Source organism: Ammospiza nelsoni, chromosome 3 (genome assembly GCF_027579445.1).
Source record: "Ammospiza nelsoni isolate bAmmNel1 chromosome 3, bAmmNel1.pri, whole genome shotgun sequence".
Classification (NCBI taxonomy): Eukaryota; Metazoa; Chordata; class Aves; order Passeriformes; family Passerellidae; genus Ammospiza; species Ammospiza nelsoni.
In genome coordinates, this window is record NC_080635.1 from 59,920,926 (window position 1) to 59,945,255 (window position 24,330).

Below are 24,330 nucleotides of genomic sequence, written 5' to 3' on the forward strand. Positions count from 1 at the left end.
CTCAAGCAGCAAGTTTTCTGCCACAGAGAAATTCAAAGCTCTGGCATAGATGCAGGATGGCAAAGGTGAGGCCTCCAGCAGAGACATTTGAAGAGACATAAAGAAATTCCCTGTCAAGTTTCAGATTGAGGCTGGTGCTAAAGCATGGCTTTGCCAGAGTGCCACAAATGCAGAGAGTCATAACAACTAGATGGGAAGTTAACAAATGTGACACACATCTGCAAGAAGGGTTGGAAGGAGATCTGGGGAACTACATACTTATCAGCCTGACCTTGGTTCCAGGGAAGGTCATGGAGCAAATCATCTTGAATGCAATCACATGATATGTACAAGAAAAGCAAGGGATCATCCCAATCAGCATGGGCTTAAAAAGGCAGATCCTGCTTGACCAATCTCCTTTTATGAAAGGTGTGGATGTTGTGTACCTAGACTTTAGTAAGGCTTTGATGCCATTTCCCACAGCATTCTCCCAGAAAACCTGGCTGCTCATGGCTTGGGTGAGTGGGTGCACAGTTTGCTGGGTAAAAAAGTGTGTGGATGGCTGAGTCCAGAGAGTGGTGGTGAATGGATTTACGTCCAGCTGGTGGCTAGTCATGAGTGGTGTCCCCCAAGACTCAGTACTGGGACCATTCTGTTTAACATCTTCACTGATAACTTGCATGAGGGGATCAAGTGCACCCTGTCAGTTCACAGATGACACCAAGTAAGGTGGGAATGTCAATCTGCTGTAGGGGCAGGAAGGCTCTGCAGAGGGATCTGAATGGGCTGGATTGGTGGGCCAAGGCCAATAACAATACAGTGAAGTGCTGAATCTGGCACCTGGGTCACAGCAACCCCATGTAACCCTTCAGGTTTAGGTCAGGGTGCCTGGGAAGATGCCTGATGGAAAGGACCTGGCCGTGCTGGTCAAGAGCAGCTGAACATGAGCCAGCTGTGCCCAGGTTGCCAAGAAGGCTGATGGCATCCTGGCCTCTATCAGCCATAGTGTGGCCAGAAGGATGAGGGCAGGGATCATCTCCCCTGTGCTCAGAACTGGTAAGGCCATGACTCAAATCCTCTGTTCAGTTCTGGGCCACTCACTACAAGAAAGACACTGAGATGCAAGAGCGAGTTTAGAGAAGGGCAACTAAGCTGGTGAAGGGTCTGGAACACAAGTCCTGTGAGGAGTGGCTGAGTGAGCTGGGGTTGTTTAACCTGGAGAAAAGGAGGCTCAAGGGTGACCTTATCACTCTCTACAACTACCTGAAAGGAGGGTGTGGCCAAGTGAGAGTCAACCTTTCCCCCCAGGTCACAAGTGAAAGGATGAGAGGAAAACAGCATGAAGTTGCACCAGGGGAGTTTTTGGGTATTAGAAAAATACCCAAAATATCCTCACCAAAAGGTTTGTGAAGCACTAGAGTAGGCTGCTCAGGGAAGTGGTTACTGTCCTTAGAAGGACTTAGGAGATGTGTGGATGTGGCACTTAGTGACATGGTTTCACGGTGGACTTAGCAGTGCTGGGTTAATGGCTGGACTTGATGATCTTAGAGGTCTTATCCAACCAGAATGATTCTGATTCTATGACTGTCAGCCTATGTGCCTTATGGATATGACCAAAAGGCAATTCTGCTGTCTTCTGATCAGTAGATCAGTCTGGAGTTTTGGAGTGACTCAAAACTCTTTCATCTCACTGTATTTGTTTTATTTGAGTAAATTAAAAATAGAGAGAACTAAACATGCAATAAATGGCAGCATAAATTGGACACGTTGTGGCTAAGGAGGAATACAATAATTTGCAATCTAAAATCTGTTTCCAGGCTTCCATAATTATTCCAAGTTTGTCCATGGTCTCCATAGCAGCCTTTCCTGAGGCTCAAGCCTGGTGTGGTGAGTCACAGTGGTTCAGCAAAGGATTCAACTCCTTTCCAGGGAGTCTGAGTCACAGGATGCCAAACCTGGACTGGTTTCCTGTAATACAGAGGTTCCTGAGCTATGGCAGACACACCACGCATGGTACACAAGCCACCTCAGCATGGTGCTCCAACACCTCCCAGACATCGCTGCAAGGCATGCGAGGGTAAGTAGGAGATGTTGCTGCTGCTGGCAAACAAACACAAATATTTGGAAACTTGTGCTTTAATAAGTTGCTGGACTCTTACTGACTCTGCCCCTGAACTCCTCAGAAGAGCAAAAACAGTTTACCACAGCCCAGCAGTAAAAGTGCTGAATATAGAGCTCACCATGAGCCCTGGGCTGGTTTCCCAAGCTCATTAGTGGTGCTGCTGTGGGCACAGAGTGTTACAGCAGCTGCCCTGTGACCCTGCAGCACTAGAAGTTCCTCACGGTGCTCTTATTCCTGAGGGTCCACTCTGAAATGGTACATTGGGCAACTCCTTCTGGCACAGGTACCTCCTCAGCAACAAGCCTGAGCTTTGCAGCAGACTTTGAAAAAAGGGAGGTCAGAAATTAGATCTTCGCCTCTTAGATTAGCATCCTAACCACAGAGTCACAGATTGAGGCTTCCTTTTATATTTCCTTCTGACTTCTGATCCCCATGAATCTCATTTTCCTGGAAAAGTGGGTGCCCTCCCATGCAGCAGATGGGTAGCTCTTTCCAACTTGCTGAGTATGGTTTATAACCTTGTATTTAAAGGGATAATTTTGTACTTTGAATCTGCTCAGACTAAGGAAAGGCAGGAGCCCAGGCCACCCACTCACCGGATGACACAGGGCAGCCTCTGGCAGGTGCTTTCAGCAGACAGCTGTTGTGCACTAGGCTGGACACAGTGGTTTAGTGTATTTGGGATGCCTTGAGAAGAGATTTACAAGAACAGTTCTGTCTGAAATACAGACAGTTAGATATTAGTTTATTTTCTTTAAACATAGGAGATCCTGAGGTAAACAAAAGCAAGAAACTCCAACATATTAGTCAAGCAAATTACCTCTCAGTTACTGACAGTAGCAACCAGTGATATAAGTCTGTACCACCTAAAAATCTCTCAAGGCCCAACTCTACTTGTCTCGTGACACATTTCACTTCTTGGCACATCCAGACCCATGAGCTGAAGTCTGCTCTTTCTCTGCCTTTTTCACTTGAAAGATGGCCACACTACACAGCAAAGAAGCAGTTACATTGAGTAATAATGACACCTATGTCACATGTCACCTTTCAGCTTTACCTACTGAAAATGCTTAGCGGAACGCAGTCATGGTTTAGGAATGGAATTCCCCAGTTTAGTGTTCCCCCTGAAACACTCCAAACCACATGCCAATCGCTCATTCCCCAATCCCCTCTCCCCTCATCCCTGCAGCAGGATGGAGAGGAGAATTAGATTGCAGGTTGAGATAAGAACAATTTACTGATGAGGTAAACAATGAGATAAGTAAACAAACAGCAACAACAACAATATTAGTAACAGACTGCAGAAGACAGGCAAATTATTCCACAGATGAGTGCTCCCCACCACCAGCCAGCAGGAAGGAACCCAACTTCCCTCCCAGCCCCCTGTGTATGGTGCGAGGTGCTATGGAATAACCTCACAGTCCTGGTCATGCCTCTCCTGACTACTGCAAAAATCAACCCTGTCCTGGATGGAACCAGGACAAGCTCTGACACCATACACCAGCTGAAACAGAAAACATTTTACATCCAGCCAAATGAAGCTGTCAAGCTTTTCTGAACAGAGTTTGCTGGTGACTGTAGGATGCTCCTTGGGTCCCATCAGGCTTCAAAAGGACAGTCTAGTATCTGTCATCCTGGGGTAGTACTAGCCCCAGGACACCAGGACTAGCACCAGCATTTATTCATATGCTCTGATACCACCATTACAAATGTCTTTAAAAATCAAAGAAGAAATTAAATAATCAGAAATGTTTACACTTAACATTAAATGAGAGTAACTCTCTTTGTTGTCAATTTGACTTGTCAATTTCTGGCAAAGACACATTCCAAACCCCACTTAGCTCCTGTCTTGATGACCATAATAGCTTTCACAACTGCTCTCCATTCCAAAATCAAAGGTCAAACCAGAAGTCACATGCTTGAAGACACACTGGTTCCATTTTTATCCAGGAGCTAGGCTGGCCCTGCCTCTTAATGGAAACTGGCATCACCTTAAGATGTCAACATATCTATTTGTATTCAGGAGACACCACCAGTTGTAAAAAAAAACCCAACAACAACAAAAACACCCCAATACCTTGACCATCTTTCTTCCTACCCTCCTCTCCTAATAATAAATGTAACTAATGTTACAGATGGAGAAATGATCTTAAATTTATGGAGCAAAGAATGAAGCAACTCCCATTCCCCCTGCCCCCCCAAAAAAAGTGAAATTTTGCTCTACAACTGCACCACTTGGTAGCATTTGGTACAGAAAGGGTCACAAGCAGCATAGTACTTCTGATGGGTTTATTGGTCACAGGCAACATTACAAAGCAGTTACACTGAATAATGCTGTCACAGTCCTATCGTAATGTGAGGTTGCTACAACACATTTAGATTTCACACAGTGAAACTACTTGAGAAAAAATAAAATTCATGCTTGTAACATAAGATCAAGAAAATACACTTGGTTAAAAGAAAAAATGGTCCCAGAACTTCAGCCTACTCAAACTGAAGTTAATGGAAAAGCTTCCTCTGATTTCAGCAGGCTCTGAATCCAGCCTTCAACATGTCCTGGCCAAGCTATAAAGTCAAATGCCTCTCTGCTCAGTTACAGGCTCTTCATTCTTCTGTCATACTTGTGCGTGATGTATTTTCTCCTTTTTAAATGAGAAGACCGTAAATGTGAAATTGGTGATACTGAATTTTATACATAACAGAGCCAATTTTGGGTTATCCGCTTTAGAGAGTGGGAGAATTACAAAGGTGATAATATGTGTACTGGAAAAGGAGGGAGTTCCTACACGCCTGAGTGCCTGTAGCAGCTGTTTGTGTAGCCTGAAAGCTTCCAAGAAAGGCCACTACGTGCTCTTCAAAATTTGCATCTCTGACAGCATCTGCATTCAAAAATGGGATTTCAAAACCACAGCTGACAAAAACATGTACCAAACAGAGAAACACATCTTTACTTCAATAATGCAAAATTTTTCATCAAATCTAAGTTTAGCTTGAAGTAAGATAATTACTTCTGGGAGCTCAATCATATTCCTGACATACTTTCTTCTCATTTACAGGTGATTTGATGCATCCTACACCCACCTGTTCCAAGGATGCATGTACAACACGTGAACTGTGCATCTAATTCTCCGTCGGTGTTGGAGCCATCAGAGGGCAGCAACATGCCGAGGCTTTCCAGCCCACGGAACTGCTGTAGCCAGGCATCTCTTCCACGTGGGGCAAGGTTTAGTAGTGGTCCTACTGACCCCAGTATAGCTTCTTGCACCACAACGCTGCATTGTTTTATGACACCCAAAGCTCAGAGTGCAATTCACACTTCAAGAAAAACCGGAGTGAGAAGAGTGTTGTTGTTTAGATTTCAATGGTCACCAAGACTGCAGTTCTTTCCCAGAACTGTATTTGCTAATTGTCAGCATTTTGAAAGTAGAATGCTGATCATAAACTATGTTTTATAAAATTCTCCCTCTCCAGAGCATATCAAAGATAACATTTGTGTTCGTGTCTATGACTATGATGACCAAATGATGTTAGCATGATAATGGACATGGCTCCACCACATCCAAGTGGGAATGACAGGCGCTGCCATCCTGTGTCACAAGCATAGTCCATGAGGAGTCCCTGAGATACAAATATGGCACCCACTCTCCTCTCTACTGGCAATTTGGTCAAGAGTTCTCAATAAAAGTTCCAGCTTATCTTTTTAAAAAAAGGTTTCGTTAATTAAAAAAGTCTATTTACAAATTAGTTGTGACATGAATAACAACATTCCATAGGAAAAATCAGACTGTCTCAAAAGTTGGCAAATATGTTTTTAACTGTAAAATGTCAGATATTGGCTGTTTTCTGTCTTGATAGAAGCTGAGTCCAGTAATTAATTCTATATCTCTGATGCGAGCCATATGAAACTTCATTCTCTCTTCAACCCACATGGACTCAGACTTGCCATCCTATTGGGACAGAGAAGGAAAAAAAAGGGGCTGTAAAACTTTTTTTTTCTCCTGAGATAAATTTAATCTACTAAAAAAAGACATTTTGATGTTTTATAAAGGCAGAAATCAATAACTGTTGGCAAGTATCTTACAAACAAAGTGTGCAAGGATTATACATAGTTAGAAGCTTGTCTGAATTTAGTTCTTGCTGTTACCTCCTCAAGTATACAAAACCTGTAGTTGCATCAGTTGGTGATAATGGGGAATGGCAATTTATCTACCACCAGTATGATAAAAATATTCTGACAGCTGTGTCTGACTCTAATTCCTTGCTGCAGGATTGGTCTACACACTTTCCACACTTTTTTCTGGTGTATAGGGAGTGCAGTTATGTGTGTTCTCACCACAATGCCAAGGTACCTCAAATAGAAGCAACCAGTGGTCTTCAGAGACATCTGTGTCTTCTCCTTCTGGGAATGGATTTGGCCTTAGCACTGACCTTTTGTTGTAGGTGACTCTTCTTAGAAGCTCTTAATCCTTCTCAGCTCTACACTGAATAGTTGCATTACAGAAGTCTCTGTATGTATCACATTCATGCTCTCTGCATACTCTGATCCCACTTTGCGAGCTCTATGCTTTGCTCTTTGAACAGATCTATTTTCCCCTTTGATCATATTCACAGACTTTGACATAATTCTGTTTGCAAAAATATTGTCTTCTCTCTCAAGATTGGCATGTAGACTGTACCATTTTCAAAGGCTTTAACCAGTTAATTACTGATATCCAACAAAACAAGCTCCAGCCTGACTTCAGAATTTTATGAGGGCCAAACAGACTACTTACTGCACAGCTTTCACTGTTGTCTTCTCTGTGAGGTACAATAAAAGACAAGGCATCTAGAGACCCCTCACACTCCAGAGGAGTTTCAGAAGTATTTTTACAGCTGGTCAGCACAATGAAGAAGTGAGTTGGAACTAGAACTTCTGAATTACCACGGTATCTGAAATACAAAAGATCTCTCTATAAATCCACCAAATCATACTTGCACAAAGATCAAATTACAACATTCAGCTATATTCAATTTTATCAATTCACCTACTTTGTCCAAGGAAAACTTAGGTCTGGAAGGAAAATTCCAAACCACTATTTTTGAAAATCAAGTTTGGCTTGTAGACTAAATAACAAGTTTGATGAGGTATAACAAATTGATTTGCCATAAAAATGTGTAAAACTCTGGAGGTGATGAAGAGTTCAGCCCAAGTCCAGGAACCTCTCTGCCTGCTAGCTTGAGCCAATTTTGCTAACTCGTGTAACCCACAACTTGTAGTAGAACACTGCCAGCTCAGGAAGTATCAACCATGCCACCAGGGATAAGCCCTTGCCTTGTGCTCTCCTAGGGGCAACTGCATTAGTTTTCAGGATGGTAGACATCATTCCACATGCAACAGCTTCTCTTAAACTCCACCTTCAGTTTTAGGATGACACATTTTGAAGGTGCATTTTTCTCTTCAGGCTTGTTGCTTTTTTCTGAACTTTTGTGTGTCTTTCTGAAGAGGGATAATTACTCACAGACCAGTATTGGAAGAAAGAAATAAAGGATTCGAATGTGAAAAGTTCTCACCTTTTCAACTTTTCTGGGGTATCATAGAGCCCATCAGAGTCATAATCAAACACTGGACCACTGACTACATTGACACCATTCCTGGCTGCAGCATATTCAGGCAGGAGGTGTTGATGGAAGTAGTCCCACAACACTGAAACACAGTAATGGAATCAGGAAATAATCTTCACAATAGAAGCTGCTAATACAACTCTGCAGAGTATTCAGTGGAGTATAGACAGACATGATAAGCTAGGAAAACAAATTTTACAGGTGTTTGTTGTTGTTAAAGGTTGCATACAACTGGGTAGCAGCATCCACTGCACCATGTCCTGACACATCTAACCCATATAATATTTTAAATTAAGAATTGATCAGTACTCCATTAAAAAACAGGATATCCCTTATTTTCCAGGAGAAGTACCACAGTTATCCTTCTTTTTCACCAATATGTTTATTTTCTCTCAGTCAATCATCTCATGGTTCCCTCTGTCCCAGGAACCGGGGGTCATATGCATGGTTTGGAAGCCAGCACAACACCAGCAGTCTTCTATTCAACTATGGACATAAAATAGGCATACAAATAAAATACCTTTAAATGCAGGATACATTGGCACAATGTTGCTGGTGAGCAAGGCATCATAGTGAGGTTTCTTTGCATCTGTCATAAAATCTGAAACAAAAAAAGGACAATTAATTACATGGATTTGTTACTTTAAACTTGCATTTTCATGCTTTTAGTGATCAGTGCATTAACATTGAGATGGAGCTGACCTAACTTCATTTTCCAAAACTGGTGTGGGTGTAAGTGCTGACTTTCAGTACCTGCCAGATTCCACCTAAAATAAATAAATTTAGTAGCAGCAGCAGTTACACTTGTCAGATATACAGTTGGCAAATTTAATGAGATTTAAAAATATCAGGACAGGCTTCTGAATTGTGGCAAGAGAAATAAAGTTCATGAATGTCAGGCCAACTTTCCCTGACTGCAGAATCTAGACTTATCCTAAATATAGGATTCTGCTGAAACTTTGCAAACTATCCTTAATGTGGATGTTTAAATAACCTGCTACTTGGTATTCAATGAGTAGAGTAAATAAAATACTTCCATATCAGGTCAGCAACAGTTCACAAACAATTTATCCATGTATACAGAGTGAATTTGCATTTTACCAGCTTGCTGGACTTCACTCATGTCTACATGTCTACATGTCCCTCCCAGTTTCTTCTGTGAGATGTGACTTTAGAAGCATGGTAAGTGCTTCAAAACTTCTGGGAAGTACTAAGTGACCTTGGACAACCCCACCAACTGCTGAAGCATCTAAAGTGTTTTCCTTTCTCATATGCTGAAGTAAGCTTCAACAATTCAGCAACTACTGCTTTGTATTCTGATTAGGTATCAAGAACACCTACAAAAGACTACACCTGCTACATTGCAAACCATGTACATCAGACATGTTATACAAGGAAGACAAAGTACTCACCTGGAGGAGCAAGAAATCCATAAGTTAGGCGAGGATGATTGTTGTAAAACAAACAGGTCTGGTTATGATTCTGTGAAATACGAACATCTTTATGTAAACAGTTGGAGGCAGCTCCTGTAGAAGAAATCCATTTGTCCTATTGAACAAGAAGAAAGTATCATTGTGAAAGCTTACAATAAGTATCATTGTGAAAGCTTACAACTTACAATAATTCTCTTGGTATGAGGGACTGCAGAATTCTAAATATTTGGCTGCAGCTGCCTTTAAGAGTGTGAAGGACTTAACTAAGATGCAAGAATTGTTCATCTTATGCCAGTGGAAAACAAGTCCTCCCATCACTTCATATACCTTAGAAATAAAGTGAACAGAACTGCAGCATTTTATTCAATTATTACATGTTCTAAAAGATAGAGGTCCTCATTTAAGACAACCTGATTTACTGACAGATAGACAGCCTCACATAATTGACAGACAGATGTGTGGGCCACTTGTTAAAGTAACTGGTTGCTTCATGTCACTACCCTCAAAATATTTAGGATCAAGTAAATCTTCCCAAAGTTTAGCTAAATTTAATTATAAGTCATTATCTAAAATCTATGATTCCCAGATAATCAAATTTAAAAGTATCCTCTACTATCCTAATTCCTTTTAAGCATGATCTGGCTTCTAAATTTTCTGTGAATGGGAAAGGTCAACTTGAAAAATCTTTCATTTACCAGATCAGTCCTCTACTCTGAATAGGTATATCTTAAGCATAGGGTTCAGGACCACAAAGACCAGCTTTATTTTCACTGATCTCTTTTTTTCCCCAATTAGGATTATATTCTGAGAAAAGCATCATATCAGGGCATGAACAGTTCAAGATGGTCATGAGATTACTTTTTTAAAAGGATCCTGCCACATTACAAACTGCTTTAAGACTATGAAACCCAAGTTGAAGCCAGTTTTAAGGACAGCACTGCTGCAGCACTGCTGTAGACTGCTATAGCAGACCTACGCTACCAGTGCATTCTCCTATATAGGGTTCTATAACAATGGCAATGGACTTCTCACTTCCTGATGGATCTGCTCAATCTGGGGGCAAAACTGTTTCACTCTGAGAAATGGAAGAGTCAAAGCCTATCCTTATTGGCATAGCAAACCTCACACAAACTTCCACTTTATATCTTATGTGGTTCAGCTTAGTTCCCTGGGAGATAACATCACAGACCCATTTCAGCTGCAAAAAGACCTCTAAGACAACTGAGTCCAGTCACTGACTGACCATCACCTTGTCAACTAGACTATGGCACTAAGTGCCAAACCCAGTCCCTTCCTGGACACCTCTGCAGACAGTGACTCCACCACCACGGTGACTCTTACCATAAGCAGATACAAGAAGCCTTCAGGAATACTGACACTCTAGATTTTTACTTTTCAAGGCTGCTTCTAATCTTTCTTCTTATACTTACATCTCTGCCAATAGTGTACGTGCTCCATAAAGCCATCCTGTAGTCCCGGCTGTACCCGCTCACGTAGCGGTAATGGTAAAGGAGGCAGTAATTATGTTTTTTCTGCAGAACCCTGGGCCGTCCGTAGGGTAAATTAAGTTTCTCTGTCTTCCTAACTGCAACAAAAATAGTGCTTATTGCTTTTCAATTAACACTAGTTGTTAAATACCCTCCTCTTTTATACACCTGAGGCTGCCTTAATTTTCAATTGCCAAGCAAACAGAAGTCACAGAAATGGGACAAAAAATTTTCATTATTATATCAAAGGCCTAGTTTCTATACTAGACAATAAATTAAGTGATTAAGCCAATAAAATTATTTAAACTTGTACTACAAAACATGTGCAAATGTAGCTTATGTACAAATTAAGCTTGTATTAGAACCAAAACCTTTTGCTGTTAAAAACAAAAGATAAATTCAAGTCACAAGGTTAAACTCTTTGTTGACTTTATGGTTCAATTTAAAAATGTGGAATCTGCTTTTATGTAACATTTAGATGGGAGAGAAACCAATTCTGGTGATTTGAAATTACTATTTCAGCAGAAACCACACCGTTGTATGTAAAAATGCATTTGAAAGACTAGGAAATACAGAGGTCTAAGTAAACAATACAGTGACATATTGGATTGGATTTTCAGCTGTGCAAGAGCTCACTACTTTGCCTTTCAAAATTCAAGTATTTTCAATCATTACATGACTAAAATTATAAAGAAGGTGTCAAAGTATATCGTCCATTAAATAGGTCCTCACCATCCACAAACAATTATGCAGTTTTAAGGCAAATGCATTACATGGGGAAAGAAATTGAGCAATAATGTGCAGGGTTTTTTCCACAGTACCAAAAAATATGAAGATTATGACAGTTACTTCTCCACCCATGAGGGAAAAACAATTCATATTTTTTTCATTAAAGTAAAAATGCAGTTATAATTTTTTGTCCTTACAGACTGTCAAGTTGCGACAATCATGAGAGAACATGCAAACTGAAGTAACTAATAAATTCTATACAGTCTTAAGGCACTTCTAGGCTGTTTACTAGAATTCCTTCATCTGTGAAATGCTTTAATATCTGATTAGTTCTTAATCAATACAATTCACAATGACATTATTACTGTTAAAACAGTGCTATACCAGGTCTCACTGATAATTCAAGACAAAATCCTACTGCTTCAAAAATGTAGGTTTAGAGCCTTAAGTTCCTATTTCTACAAAAGAGAACTGAAATATGTTATTGTGTCTGGCCTTGTCAAGTTTCTTCAAAGCCAGGTAAACAAAGTCCTCAGAGATGCCAGCAAAACCCCTGGCACACTTTGGAGAAAACACATTGTACTACTCTAACTGGATTTTATTTTGCTGCTCTCATGAGTGTTACAATACTGAAAGACTTACTTTAAAAGGGTTCTGGGACATGTGGACATGTTTTAAAATTATGACCTGTCATTAGTGGAAAAGATTCAAGAAAGCTCTATCCACTCTTTGTTTCAGGACAAACTACACAAATCAACAGAAGCCTTGAATTAGCTCTGGATAAGCAGCAAATACTGGACCCTGCCAGTAACTGGCATTTATGTCCAGTTCTTAACAATAGTGAGTTATAGTGTGGTTTTGCCAAATATAGCTTATTTGCATAAAACCTCCAAGTTTTATGAACACACAGACACACACACACACAAGGCAAGGTCTCTATCAGCGTATTTCAGGCAGCCTAATGTTCTTGATATCATCTATCAAGGCATTAGCACCTGGGACTAGGTTCCATTTTGACTTACAGTTTTCATTATTTACGTGCTGTTTTACCTGTTTCATGCTCAAAATAGTTTATTTTGTTTTATGACTCATGAGGACATCTACAGCCTTGCAAACTGCAGCTTAAACATGGCACGGCTATGTCCAATGAATGGAAATAAAGCATAAGTAAAAGAAGTAACAACTCAAGACCACATAACAAATACGTCAAATACTCCTTATGCCTCTTTAAAAGTACGCTGCCATTACAGGTATCATGATTTGCATTGATTTGCTATCAGGTATTTCTCCATACAACACTCTTACTTCCCATTCTGTAATGCTCATTACTTCAGTACTAGAGAAGTCAAATGTAACAGATAACACATATGCCATAAAGACACACGTATAAGGATACACATTTACCTGAGAGCAAATGGTTCAGGAGGACTGTATTCAAAAACATGAGAATCATAGAATGGTATGGGCTGTAAGAGGCCAAAAAGACCATCTAGTTTCAACCACCCTGCCAAAAGCAGGGACATCTTCCACTAGACCACGTTGTTCAAAGCCCCATCCAACCTGGGCTTGAACACTTCCAGGGGTGAGGCATACACAAATTCTCCAGGCAGGACTATAGTTCCAGCAAGTATTTCAAAGAATTTTCACATAATTTACTTGAGAGTTGCTCAGAAGTTTAAAAACATAAAATGTTTGATGACTAACAAGTTTTTATTGTTGTTAGCTCTTTATATTATTATTTGAAATTCTTACCTTCTGTTTCAGTAAGATTTAAACGCTGATGAAAATCCCTTACTGGCAAGCCCTATAATTACAAAGAAAAAGCAGTGAGATTCTACAAAGCACATTATGAGTTGGTACCACCCTTAAATGTAACTTCTGCCTTGCAAGTTATACATACACAGAACACATGTGCTGGAGAGGAACTACAGGGAATTTTCAGTAATAAATCGGCTTTGCCACAAGCAAATCTACAGGCTTGAAAATCACAGTCCAAACACAATATTCACAGAACAGAAATTTCAGCATAATTAAGTGAGCCAAGCAAAAACTGAATGCTTTCCCATCAAGCTTCTGTGGGTTTTTTCCAGGCTCTTCAGAGATTCATATGACTTAACATAAGCAATCTGCAAAAAATTAATACACAAATACAGGATAGAACTCATTAACCCCAAACAAGAGTTGATTTTGAAACCAATAGTAAGGGACTGTAAAACTATCTGGAGAATGCAAAGTTTCACTCTTTAAATACAACAGACTTCTGCCTCCACAACTTTAACCATTTTAGCGCTTACCCCTGTCCTGCAGGAGCAGCCAAGGCTCACTGAAAAGGCTCTTTCTCCCACCACAGAGCATTCAGAAGGATGACTTGTTTCTTTGGGATGGTGAGGGGTGTAAACAGGATGCTTTAATAGATGGTTTAGGCGCCCATGAGTTCCATTGTTTGGGGCTGGCTTGACACCAAGCAAATCTATAAAAGAATTCAAGTGATATTAATAGGAGGAGAAAGATTGTAATACACAGCTGATTATATTACCAGTATGGATGAGTCAAAGCTTCACTGCTTACTGCTCAAAACACCCAATGAGAAAAGCAATGTAACCTCTTTAAAAGGGGCCACACAGATTCTTAGCTGGTGTTCAGTATTCTGTACTGAACACTAGTCTTCTTGTAAGGTTGAGCAGGTTGCTTGAATACAGCAACCAATCTCAAGCATTTGCAGTACTCTTAAGTATTTTCTGGATCAAACTCTTAGGTATACTTTTCTTCTCCCAGAAGCAGTATAGTTTCAAACCAGAGAGAGATGTAGGCAGGAAATAATGGAAAACAGGTGAGGACCTCAAGGGGAATAAATGAACAGAAAGTGGTAGATCTAGTGACAGATTTATGGAGAAACCATGAAATACAGAATGAAGAACGAAGACAGGAATAAGGAGTCACAGTAACATTGTGTTTGAAAGAGGAAGGAAAGGAGGTTTCCCTTCATGATGGTAGAGACATTCTGAAGTAGCCATTTTTAGTAGTGGTGAGTCAAAGCACCAGCTCTGGAAAAGCCAGAGGAATACACAGTGTGACCAGTGAAAAAAAGATAGACAAGGTAGCCAGACCAGTAGATCCTGAACTGCTGTTAGTCATTTAGAGATGGCCCTTTCTCAGAAAAACAAACAGCTGATTTGTGAAAATAGCAGCAGCTCTTAAGGATGAGTTTCTGAGGACACTTAGCAATCTGTTATTAGAAGATTTACAATGCCCAAAAGATATTATACTTTACTGAACAAAACTGACACCCATCCATTGTACTTACCACACATTAAATTATATACTTCAATGTTTTCAAATGGATCAACTTGAGTACCAAACTTGAATCCTGGTCCAAAACCAATAAAGATAGCCTAGGATTTACAGGGAAAAGTATAGTGAAATTCTGTTTAAGACAAATTGAAATGAAAATTATACTCAGAGGGTATTTTCTTCCAATAAATTAATCTTGGAATCTTAATCTTTTTACCAACACAGTATGTATCAAGTCAAAAGCATGTGTTTTTCATTTTTGAAAAAAGTAGATGTATAAGAATAAATTTTTTAAATAGTAGAAGAGTACTAGGAAACCCAATTCTGTCTCATTGTTGCCTTTAGCCATTTATGATGTCCCTTGTTCTTCTCTGCTTTTGAAGAAATTAAAAGTTATCTTCTTAAATGCTTTAAAAGAGTTAATGGAAATGTTGATCCAAAGTAACCATCACATATCACATCCTGTAAACAATTTGGAAGCTTTTAACTTCGGGGGTCTAAAAACATCTGTTGGTAGCAATGCTTTAAGTGGTTTAAGCAATGGTAGGATCGTAGGCTTCCATGCCTGGTTTGCAGCTGTTCCTTCTTGCACCACTTCCCAAGCTGTACTGGACCTGATCCAGGAATGCTGCCAGCTCAAAAACCTTTCCTTTTTTTTTGTCCTGCTGGCTCTTTTCCTTCTGGCTCAATTCCCCAACCTACTTGACACTGCAGCCACACAAATGTTACACCAGCATACTGCAGGGTTTGCAGCATGAACAAAGAGGCAAGGGCAACAAATGCTTAAGCTCAACTGCTGCCGAAAATATTGTTTTAAAACTTGTCCTCAGTTATTCAGCTTATTTTTAATGATGATAAACAGATTGTACACATCTGTGGTATCAAGATACTGAATGAGTGATGGATGTTTTACACTGGATGTTTTACACATCCCTGGATAAGATCTCCAAGCTCTTTGCGAACAATGCAATTGTCTCAGATTTCATAGCTGTGTGGCAAAAACAGAGGCTAAAACTCAACACTTAAGTCCTTTCTTTGAGATCAAAGCATAACATAGGGCATTATTTTGCAACTGTTGATACTAGAATCTGCAGGCTATTAATGTACTCAACCAGCCTAATTTGAACCAGATGAGGCAGGGACACGCTACCTCCTTTCTGTTGGTTTTGGTTACAGAGTATGAAATACTGTTATGCTGCTATAATGGTGGCCACAAAAAGGATAAATTATATCTGGTTTAGGACTTGTTAGGGGTGCTATGAACTGGCAATCCCAAGTGTGGCAAAAAAGTTTAAATAAGTCAGTCTACTGAAAAAAATTTACACAGTCAAACTACAGCAGAGAGAGATGGAGTACATATGGCATCACGTGGCTTACTGATTGCAACCCATTACTAGAAACACTATCAGCAGGTTTTCCATTGTCAAATCAGGGAAGAAATATAAAGGGTAAATTGATGGGTAGGAAAAGTAAATTGATACAAGATTAGGACTTTTTTAAAAACAGTTTCGTGCCAATATTATATAACTCTACAACACATGAAAAAAAAAAAAGGCTTTTAAGAAAGAAAATTATTGAAAACAAGTTTCATGAGAAGACTTACAAAGTCCATGTAATACACAGATTTCTCTTTTAAAAGTGTTTACACATATTCACTGTAATAGTTCCAAGTACCTCACAACAGTATGTGAATTTTAATCTTGAAAACAGCTTTTTGAAATCAAGAATATTGGCTTTCGTTTTATTGATAGCAGAAACTAAGGCAGAGGATAGGTTAAGTGACTTTCCCAAATTAGATGAAACTGAGGATCAGATTTGATGTTTCACTATGATCTCTTATCATTTCCCATTAAAGAGAAGTTCAAGAGAAGTTCTCCTTATTTTTATGGGTTATCCAGCACATGACAATATCAGTCCTATAAATGTTTTATTTCTTGGACTGCAGATAGAATAATATCACAGATCTTAAATCAAAAAAACACACCAACAAACAAACCTCAACACCCAAAAAACACAGCCTTTGGAAAGAGAGGGAACTAAAAATAACAGAAGTTTAAACCTCACCTGCATATTGGGGAAGCGATTGTCTGAGCCATGGAATCCACCTTTGCAGCTTTTAATCTCAAGTGGTTTTCTATTAAAAATACACAATTTATATAACTCACAAATCACATCAGCATAAAGCACATTCAGTGATGACATATTTACTTCTCTGTTAAAAGATACTTAGAGGATTATCCATAGAGAATGAGAAGTCTTTAGTGTTTGGGAAGAGAATGCCTTTAAAATCAGAATAGTAATTTTCTCTGCAAATATTATCCCTTTGGAGTTTTCATGTGCCTTTCAAAGTCATTTAAATTCAAAGCACATGACATATGAAAAAAAATTTTCATTTCAGGCTAACAGATAAAGCCCTGAAGTATCACAGAGGTGCTCAAAATTAATACCATTACAACAGATACCACTGTTCTGGGACTTGTAAATTCTTTAATCAAAACACCTAAAGTAATGAACTACCAGGGACTCAGTAAGTTCAATGACTGACAAGACTGATTTAACCTAGAAATTATTTACATGTTCTGTCTTCATGGACTCACTTTGGAAATTCCTACAGCATGGCAAGATGTGCTCAAGTATCTGAGAGTGAGGACTTTAGTTTCTAACCTGCCACTACCTCCATACCCAGCAGGCAGAATATCAATAGCTGCCAGTTTAGAATTTAGCCTCCCCAGGCCAGCAAAACCTGCAGCAAAAAGCAGGCATTGTTCCTTTGCAATGTCCTTTTGCAACAACAAACAAGAATATCACACTGTAACAGCTATCACTGAACTCTAACCACTTGGAAGAGAAAACAATAAATTATTTGTTGCACATTCAGGTACTGAGAACTGAAACTTACCGAGCAAGCTGCCACTGGGAGTCTAAATAAAAGTGCAGCGGTTCAATGCGGTCATTATAGGAATAATGGAAACGCTTGGGCAGCAGCTGCTTCATGTAAGCTTTGAAAGGCTGATTTGGTTTTATGCACTGAAATGTTTAAATTAAAACATAAGGAAATTTTGGTCAAATGCATATTTTATGTCATGCACAGTTCTTACAAAGCACATCAATTGCAAATGATCTGCAATAACTTCCACTAAGAACAATGTAACTCCATCAGGTTTGGAGTCATAAGATCTGAGACATATGAATGAATACTTAAATCACAAATACTGACTGGATTTGGATTCAATAGTTACTAAAATATATTCAATATTGCATTATTGGACAAAACGTGCTTTTTTGTCTTACAGCCTACAGTTGTATAGAACCAAACTGTACTGCAGAGAATTAATAAAGTATTACACTAAGACATAAATATCACGATACTTTCACAAGTGATAAGAGATTGTCCAATGCAAAAAGTCTACAGCTTTGTAATAGAGAAGGTAACAGACATTTAGGATTTTTAGACTGATCACACAGGGACAAATGAACTTTTTATGAACCAAGATCCATTAATGATTTTAAAAAGGAAAAAACCTCAAAATCTCTACTGTAGTATTGGAAATTTTGAATACTGAAGTCATCTATACAAACAGCATTGTTCTCACCAGCAACAGTGTTTGCATAAATGAGAGGCAAACAGATTACAGTGCAGGGATGAGAACAGAAGCCAGGGACGAAGCAAAAAAGCAAATTCATTACACTGCAACTGACATCCTCCCCAAAAAATAAAATTCAATATCCTCTCTCAAAGCTGTTTATCAAAAAGGTGTGAGCAAGAAAATCCTGTGTGTGTCTTGGCAATAGAGCTGAGCTTTACACTGACGTGGCCCTCAGCTAGTATGGTCTAGATACACAAGTTCTCCAGTTGGAAGAAAAACACAATACATGTAATACAATACAGGGAAATTAACACAGAGCTTTAGTTAATGCACAACCCAATAGCTGTATGTCACCTTATTAAAATTTCACCTTCCCCTGTATGGAACTACTTTTGTTATTGTTGCTGTTTACCAAAGGTTGCACACAAAATCACTTAGGTTGGGAAAGACCTCTGACATCATCAAGTACAACTATGATTAAACATCATCCTGTCAACTAGAAAAAATTCTTCCAGATGTCCAACCTAAACCTCCCTGGTGCAGTATAAGATTATGTCCCCTCATCCTGTCAGTGAATCAAAGTACACATAGTATGTAAGTTGCCCAGCAAACAGCTAATGCTATAACATACTTGTAAATGTCAACAGAAATTAAGCTAGAGCAACAGACAAAACAACACTTACCGTGAGGTTTCTGACAATGCCTTCATAATTAACTGGAAGAATCATATGTAAGTATTAGTCACCTAAATTTAAAAAGATTAGATGTAAAATGAAAACATTCCCATCACGTAATACAAATGAAAAGTTTCAATAAATTTCTGGCCGTAAGAAATTATTTTTCCAGAGTGAAAACCATATAGAGCAAGATAATCTAAACTGTCAAGCTATTGCTTTTATAAAATTTCAGTTCACCCTCTCTTCCCCTTGATTACTTATTTACAGCTTTAAGTTGAAACTATATTAGTTAAACTTTAGTTAAATTTATTAGTTAGAAGTTAACTATACTTACATTTAAACTATATTAGCCACAGTTAGAAAAATAATCCAAAAAGCAAGTTTTCAGAAAAAAGGCAACTAAAGGCTGTGTTAATCAAGGTGAATTTTTCTTTGCTAATAAGCCTTTAAAGAAAAAGACACAAGTGCAGCTACCAGGACAGCAGTTTTGTTTAGCAGCTATCCTTAGAAAGAAAGCCAAGCACCAGCTGGCTAAGTTTCAGACGCTTAGGCTCAAGCCAAAAGGGACCATTACATCATGTAGTTTGACATTGTGTGTAACACAGGCCCAGCTACATTTCACAGTTACTCTGTCCTGACTCTGATATCCAACACTTGACTCAAGTACCTAAAGGATTACCCTGGCAATAGAACCATTCATAATTCCTGCACAGATACATGCTGTGCTACAATGACAGCTATGCTCCCTCATTGTAACAGAGCACACATCCAAAGGAGGAGATGCGCCTCCAATAGCATGAAGCTATTCTAAAGTAAACAGGACAAAGTCACTGGGGTTGAGGTCTACAAGTCTTAAAAGGCACAGAGAACAATAATCTCAACATAAAAAAAACCAACCCACCACAAGAAAAATGCTATGAAACATGAAGAAAGCTCCTGCACTCAACATTAAAAAGTACTAAAAATTGCAGGGATTAAATGTTTGCCTAAAATAAGACTGCTTAACAAATCAGAGTTTAAAATTTATAAGTATTCATTGATTTTTTTTTACTCCATTTTATTATTTATGTTTACTTGCAGTTTACCCAATTACTGAGTCAGGCCATTAGGCCAAGTTTTTATAACTAGGATACATAATACTCAAAATAATATATAAATGATAGTCACAATTTAACATTTCTCTGAGACAGAAATATTGCAAATTTATGCAAAACTTAATAAATTAGGAAGTGAGGTGAGACATGAAGGAAGGATTTTTGGGCTGTCTTGTGCACGGGTGATCTTATTCGAAGGAATGCCATTCACAAGGCAGGAGGCATTTGCAGTTGGTAACTCTGAGGCAGCCCATAAAATGTTTTCGTGTATTTGAATGTGAGATTCAAATATGCTTTCAGACTTGGAGAGTCAAATGGTCTTTAAAAACACAAGTGCACACACTACTCAGTATTTCCTCTTCATCATTGTCCAGACTGTAGCTAAGTGGCATTCACACAAATTTGCTAATGGAATATGTGGATCCCAAGTTTGTATTTGAAAAGTACAGAACCATATAACCCAATAACAAAAGTTAAGTTTAGCAACTACATACAAGAGAAATACTCATCTGGAACATTATTAGGTCTAAGGCGAGCTGCAGGACCCGGTACAACTATGAAATCTTGGACATCGTCGAGATAGCTGTTCAGATATGCTGTTTTTCTGCAGCTCCCTACTTCCATCCCTGTAAAAGGAAATACATTTTCTTTTAAAATGAGAATGTCAGTGTAGAGTCACCTTGCTAAGGAGACATGTAACTTTAGCTGTAGATATCAGAAATGTAATTTCTCTGGTGTTTTTATCAGCAATCCCAAAGCATCTGACCCAAGAAGACCCTAATACACATGCACAGAAGATAAAAAAACAAGCACAGATAAAGAGTATCAGCCAATTACTCGGCTGAGAAAGATTCTCCAATTTAATAAATAGACAAACTTTCCTCTCTAAAGGGAAAAGAACTCTTATGAGCCTAAGAACAGGAGTAATGGTCAGACCAAATATTAATTCAGCCCAATATCCTACCTAATAATGTTCAGTACATATCTAAAGAAATAACCAATAGGCACAGAATTATTGACTGGTCTTTCTCCCTGTGCTCTTTATCAATTTTCAGAAAGGGGCTTGTTTATTGCATTTAAACTCCTACTTTAAATAATTCCTGGCAGGTTTACACTCCATTAATGTCATAATTTTTATAAGCCTGTACAGATATTTGCCTTGCATCATTCCCTGTGGCTAAGAGCTTTGGAAGTCAATTTTGTGCTGCATGAAAGAGTGGTTATATTTCATTTGTCAAGAAAAGAAGTAGAAAAAATGCTTAAATATGTAACATAGAAATAATTCCAGATATACAGAAAAGCTAGACAAATAAATCAGAGTTTCATATTCACAGTCTTCTAATAACATATAAAGGAACTGATAATAAAAAGGAAGATACAGCTTGTCTTTTCAGTTCCTCAGCAATTTGTAAACTGTTGCTGCGCAGTGTAGTTAAAAGACAGAAGAAAATTAAATCTATTTTTTTAAAGTTCACATTTTTTATTCTATTTCTTTCATCATCTGGTAACAGTGACAAAAGTAATTAGAAATAAAATATGAAATTTACTTAATTCCTTCCTATGTTCTCCACTTCTTTACCCCTTGATAAAATAGTCTCTCTTAGACTGATTAGCTGTCATATCATCTTGATAACATATTTTATACATATTACTTGCTTTGTTAACCTTGCCAGAAACATATAGGTATAAATTCAGAATATTACTTTATAAAGACAGTTCTTCAAAGTTCTGATATATTTTATAAAATCAAATTTACCATGATCTGATATAAAAATAATGTTGAGGCATTTATGCAAGTTCATTTGCTTCAGACCATCCATCAGCATCCCTACTATTTTGTCCACTCTCTGTAGTGCCATAATGACCTGCAGGACAAAAATAGGAATGTAAAGTAAGTGTTAAAATTACTGTTAAATGTGTCTAAATAAAAAAGAGAGCCTGCAGACTGCATATCACCCGCATTGTTCAGAGTTACCTCTGCCTACAGAAGATTGGCTATATCTACACTACACAGCACTTAGCCCAATCTTTTTCTGCATACTGCACAATGACACAGCTACACATTTTTATGTGCTGTTTCAATTGCAGATGCTTTTAAAAAAAGGAAAACAACCCAAACAAAAGTATCAAACCTCACAGATTATAACCAGTGAAGGTGGTTTTAGAGCATGAAATTGAGGATGCTTGCTGCATTGTGCTTGGGCACAACCAAGGACAGCAGGGAATGACAAAGGATGCAGATACTGATGGGCTGGATAGAACAGAGGAAGCCAAGCCTGCAATACCCTTCCTCAAAATGCCTGTTGGGAATTGCAGCAAACTGTCCTTGAAACTGTGCTCTGAGACTAATATCCAGTCAAACTAATTTAAGGAAACTGAAAAAGTCAAACAATGAACGACCAGTCTAGCACTGCTTGTGATCAGGGGTCTGGGGCCCCAGCTCACTAACAGAGGTACAGCACTGGAGCTACTTCTGAATACTTGTGAGGTTAAAAAAAAAAGTGTTTTCCAATGAAATAATTCTGTCACCTCACTGAACTACCAGTACAAGCTGTCTTGCTTTGTATCAACAAAGAAGAGATGCTCCTGCAGAGACTATATACAAATCCTCAGGCTACTTCTCTCCAGAGCATTCCTGACATACAGAAATTTAGATCCACTTATTAAGCAAATAAAAAGATAACCAATTTAATCATGTTCCCTATACTGGAGTTCCAATTATGTCTGCTAATTCCTTACACCAACAGCAACTACTCACAGCTCAAGAGGAATTGGCAAGAGCTTTTTTACTCTTGTCACCACTGAGGCTAAATACCTACTTATGATGCCTAAAGTCCTTCAAGATGAGAGAATTTTACAAAGGTCCTGAATTTCCAAGAACTTTTTCCTTTGAATTTTTCACTTTGGTATTTTAAAATGTAAAGTTATTCAGTACTTTTTAAGACAGTAACAGTCCCAAACACTTCTTACTTGTATAATAAATCACAGATTGTGATAAGGCCAATGTTCCTTTTACCTTTCTCTTTCTGAGAAGGCATAAATTATAACTGCAGGGAAATAAAGCCAAAATCCACCTAACCTTAGCACAGAGACTGGAAGGAAATGAATGACAATTGTAACATGAATACTTCACCACCACAACTTGGACATTGTTATGCAAACCTCTGTTCTTGCTAAATCGAAATTATACAAATTTTCTGTTCCCATTCCCCTCCCCTGCCAAAAATCAACATGAACCATTAGTAAGTAGGAGCAGATAAAAGAAGATACAAGACATACCCAAACATACATTGGTAATTTAAAAGTTATTGAAATAAAGAAAATGAAAATTAGGCATACTAAATAGGCTATTATATGCTTTATGTCAGTGTTAATCATGGATGGACTGTCTATTAGCAATTTTTTTTCCTAAAAAGCATACTTTACATAATCTCAGTTAACCTAACATGAATTATGGAACTTATAGGGTCAGAGCAAAGTGTCAAGCTTAAAAAAAAAATTAAGAAACTACAAAACTACTTACTCCACTGCTTACTGGTCCAAACTTATGGCCCGAGGAATCTGGTTCTTCTAAATACAGAGTGTAAAAGTGTGGTCTATATCAAACGGTACCAAAAATGTAATATTTTACATACATGTTGAGACAATTTGAAGAGATTATATTTCAACAATGGAGATCACATATTGGAAACAATGCTGTCATTCAGAGGAAAAATACATTAAACTGAGCGATGCAACTTAATTTAAAAAGTCTCCAGTCATAGGAACAGTTTACCCTAAATAATATTTTAACATTGTTAGAATAAAGCAAAAGATATTGTTTAAAACAGAAATTGTGTTTACAAAGTAATTTATTGCAGTACCACTCGAACAGGAACCCACACTCACAAATGTATACCTACCTTTCACCTTCAGGTAGCTGCAGCCAGCGAAGGACAGTCACCACTCTTTCTTCAAAGGGGATTGAGCTGCATCAAAATAATACAATATCAACCAACCATGTGTTTCCAAGAGCTAAATCTTTTAGCCATACATTACCAAAAAATCACTGTGCTTTAGCCGAAAAAAAAATCATTACAGGCTTTTTAGCAGGATACAAATTTATCTATCCTACTTGCCTGACTCTACAGGAGTTTATGGCCTGATCTGAATCTCCCTTAAATATTGGTTAGAATAATGCTTATTCTAGTAGTGCTTATGCTCATTATACAAAGTAAATAATTGGCTTCAAGGTGCAAAGTCACGTGCAGGCTTTTATTTCTATATTATGTTTTGAAAAATTGCTAGTTTAGGAGTAGGGTTGGGTTGAATAAAAGTTTTCATACTATGT

At 38.4% G+C, this 24,330-nt stretch overlaps 1 protein-coding gene across 1 annotated transcript in view; it reads right to left on the minus strand.

Moving 5' to 3' along the window:
• Positions 1-4,376: 4,376 nt before the first annotated feature.
• Positions 4,377-24,330, minus strand: part of ENPP1 (ectonucleotide pyrophosphatase/phosphodiesterase 1) — a 52,544-nt gene continuing 32,590 nt past the window's right edge. Inside the window, exons 10-25 of the mRNA XM_059467342.1 lie at positions 23,903-23,968; positions 23,524-23,596; positions 21,757-21,865; positions 20,495-20,626; positions 18,913-18,944; positions 17,542-17,669; positions 16,707-16,776; positions 14,656-14,743; positions 13,646-13,821; positions 13,104-13,155; positions 10,566-10,720; positions 9,115-9,250; positions 8,223-8,303; positions 7,652-7,784; positions 6,874-7,030; positions 4,377-6,048 (exon numbers count right to left, since the gene is read on the minus strand). Of these exons, the coding sequence (XP_059323325.1) occupies positions 5,881-6,048; positions 6,874-7,030; positions 7,652-7,784; positions 8,223-8,303; positions 9,115-9,250; positions 10,566-10,720; positions 13,104-13,155; positions 13,646-13,821; positions 14,656-14,743; positions 16,707-16,776; positions 17,542-17,669; positions 18,913-18,944; positions 20,495-20,626; positions 21,757-21,865; positions 23,524-23,596; positions 23,903-23,968 (1,756 nt within the window). The 3' untranslated portion in view covers positions 4,377-5,880. The remainder of the gene's footprint in view (positions 6,049-6,873; positions 7,031-7,651; positions 7,785-8,222; positions 8,304-9,114; positions 9,251-10,565; positions 10,721-13,103; positions 13,156-13,645; positions 13,822-14,655; positions 14,744-16,706; positions 16,777-17,541; positions 17,670-18,912; positions 18,945-20,494; positions 20,627-21,756; positions 21,866-23,523; positions 23,597-23,902; positions 23,969-24,330) is intronic.